Source organism: Pteropus alecto, unplaced genomic scaffold (assembly GCF_000325575.1).
Source record: "Pteropus alecto unplaced genomic scaffold, ASM32557v1 scaffold156, whole genome shotgun sequence".
In the NCBI taxonomy this organism is placed as follows: domain Eukaryota; kingdom Metazoa; phylum Chordata; class Mammalia; order Chiroptera; family Pteropodidae; genus Pteropus; species Pteropus alecto.
This window is the reverse complement of record NW_006437746.1, coordinates 15399-18298: the sequence shown is the minus strand read 5'-3', so window position 1 is coordinate 18298 and position 2900 is coordinate 15399. Positions and strand designations below refer to the sequence as shown.

At 37.2% G+C, this 2900-nt stretch overlaps 1 protein-coding gene across 1 annotated transcript in view; it reads right to left on the bottom strand.

Moving 5' to 3' along the window:
- Positions 1 to 429: 429 nt before the first annotated feature.
- CCR8 (C-C motif chemokine receptor 8) overlaps positions 430 to 2900 on the bottom strand; it is a 7500-nt gene continuing 5029 nt past the window's right edge. Inside the window, exon 2 of the mRNA XM_006914805.1 lies at positions 430 to 1587. Coding sequence (XP_006914867.1) covers positions 508 to 1557 — 1050 coding nt within the window. The 5' untranslated portion in view covers positions 1558 to 1587 and the 3' untranslated portion in view covers positions 430 to 507. The remainder of the gene's footprint in view (positions 1588 to 2900) is intronic.

Sequence of the window (2900 nt, the reverse complement as noted above, 5' to 3'; positions counted from 1 at the left end):
AAGAAGGGAAAATTATAGGACAATATCTCTCGTGAACACAGATACAAAAAATCCTAAGAGAATTCAATTATTTATGAAAATGATCATGATCAAGAGGTCATTTTTATTGCCAAAGAACATACAGGTTGATTTAACATAAGAAAATCAATCAATGTAGTTTACCAAGTTAACAGAATAATGGAGGAAAGCTATACGATCACCTCAATGGATAAGAAAAAAGCATTTGATAAAATTTAAATTCATATATAAAGACACTCAAAAACTCATAACAGATATTACACTTAAAAGTGTAATATGTAGGCTATCTTCAGAAGATAATCAAGTCTTCAAAAGTTGAGAAGATTAACTTGCAATGGTAGGAGCTCATTTAATATGAACTATATCGTGTGTCTGTAACCACACTTCTGAGAGTATCCCCTCGTGGCACTCAGACTCTGATATAAATCATGTTTTCCTTTTGAAAGAAGAGTGGTGATGAAAGCAGAGGCCCACTTTGTGGTACACTCCTCACAAAATGTAGTCCGTGGTTGCAGAACGGAAAGAAGATGATCTTTCGCAGCTTTCTCTGGGGATTTGTCTCCCCAGGAAGAGGGAGATGTGGTTGAAAATTTTCCAAAATATTTCTGAGAGATGTTTCTTGAACTTCTCACCCATGAAAGCATAGATGATAGGGTTCACACAGCAGTGAGTGAAGGAAATGGTTTCTGTGACATGGGTGGCATATATCAGCCTCTGGCTCGTGACGCATCCATCCAAGATGTGCATGTTGTGCAGGGAAGTGAGGAAGAGGATCACATTGAATGGGACCCAGAAGAGTAAAGATGTAATGACCACAGTGAGCACCAGCTTGATGGCCTTGGTCTTGTTGTGGTTTTGGCAATTCTTCAGCTGGAGCAGGATACTAATGTAGCAGAACAGAAGGATGGTGAAGGGGATCAACAGGCCTAAGATGTTCATTTCAAAGTGAATGAAGAACTTCCACTTCAAAGTCTGTTGATTGTAAGATGAATAACACTGTAGGATGCCATCTTCAGAGGCCACTTGGTAAAATACTAGCAGTGGGCTGGCGGCCAAGATAGCAGTCAGCCATACTACCAAGCTCAGGGCTGTGCCCATCCTGGCTGTCCTCACTTTCATGGCATACACAGCGTGGACAATTGCCAGGTACCTGTCCAAGCTTATGAGGGTGATAAAGAACATGCTGCTGAAGAAGCCAATGTAATAAAAGCCAGAGACCACCTTGCACATTATAGTTCCAAACACCCACTCATAGAGCTGATAGTGTGTCTGAAATGGAAAGGAGAAGACAAAAAGCAGGTCAGACAGGGCCAGGTTCAAGAGGTACACATCTGTGATGCTTCTTAACTTCTTGCAGATGACAAGGACCAGGATGACCAGGCTGTTTCCCAGAAGACCGAGTACAAACAGGATGCAGTAAAAGATGGCAAGAAGTGACTTGCTATCTCTGTGGATGAGTTCCCCATCACAGGGGCTTGTGATGGTATTAGGATAGTAGTCGTCAGTAACTGTCACGTTAGGCTCGAGTGTATAATCCATCAAGGCAGGAGGACTTGGTCACAGAGGCACCTAAGAGACATTTATTCCTTTAAAATATTTTTATATAAAAATGTGGACGGAACATGGTTCCCTTCCCCTCCCCATCAAATTCACATGTTGAAGTCCTAAAGCCATGTATGGACTAAACGTTTGTGCCCCCCGCCCCAAAATTCAAAATGGATTGTAGCTCAAGTCACACACATACCTGATTTAGATGATGTCTAGATGAGACTTTTTGATTCGAATTGATGCTGAAATAAGACTAGTCTATTAACACTTTTCGAAAATTGAAAACTGCCCTGGCTGACTAATACTTGGCTGACTAATAGGCGGGGATAGGGGGGACAAGAAAAGCGAAATTTAAAAAGGACTTTTAAATACCTATAGTTTCACCATCTATAATTAGCAACGAATAATATATTGTCATATTTGCTTCTGGTTCTTTTTTCTTCCTTTTCTTTCTCCCTCCCTTCCTTTCTTCCTTTCTAATGTAACAAAGATTAAACTAAAGTTCACTTTAACTATACAACTTAACCCCACACCACAGGAGCAATTACTAAAACCAATTTTGTATTTTTTTAAACAATTTCTCCCTGTACTTTTACATACTATATGTCTCCATCAACAATATATAATACTGTTTTGTGTTCACTTTTAACTTACATAAATGGCATAACATCACATCTCTCATTTTCTGTCTTGTTTTTCTTCTCCGGGTATGTTGTTTTAGAAATACAGCTAAGCAATACTAAAAAGTGTAGCTCATTCTTTTAGCTGCTTTCATAAGCACCATAAATAATTAATTTTAAAATGCAATAGAAAAAATGATCCCAATCCTACTAGCAACAAACATTACGAGGCTTATTAAGAACAAACCTGATAAAAACTGCAATTCAGTTATGTAAAATATTATAAAACTTCGTAGATAGATGTAAAAGAAGACATGATTAAAAGGAAATATATACTATATTTATGGAAAGGAAGATTCAACATTTCAAGCATGATAATTCTTCTCAAACTGATATATACATTCAAGGCACTTTCAATCTAGATTTATTATTTTTCAAGGCATTCGATCGTTGAACACTCAGAATCCCTATCTACTATGCCACCTTTCTATAATTTGAAATGCCAAACAAGTTAGCCATTTTTTAAAATATTAATTTCATTTAAGTATTTACTCCCAAGTGGATGTTTTTAAAAAAACTAGTTTCTGAAGTATAAAAATGGGTCTTTTTACAATTTTTTGTGGCATCTCTCAAAACTCCACCCCCTGCCACATTTTCCTTTTTGTCTTTTAAAGTTTTTTTTTTTAAACAAGTTTTAGTTCATCTTTTTATCCT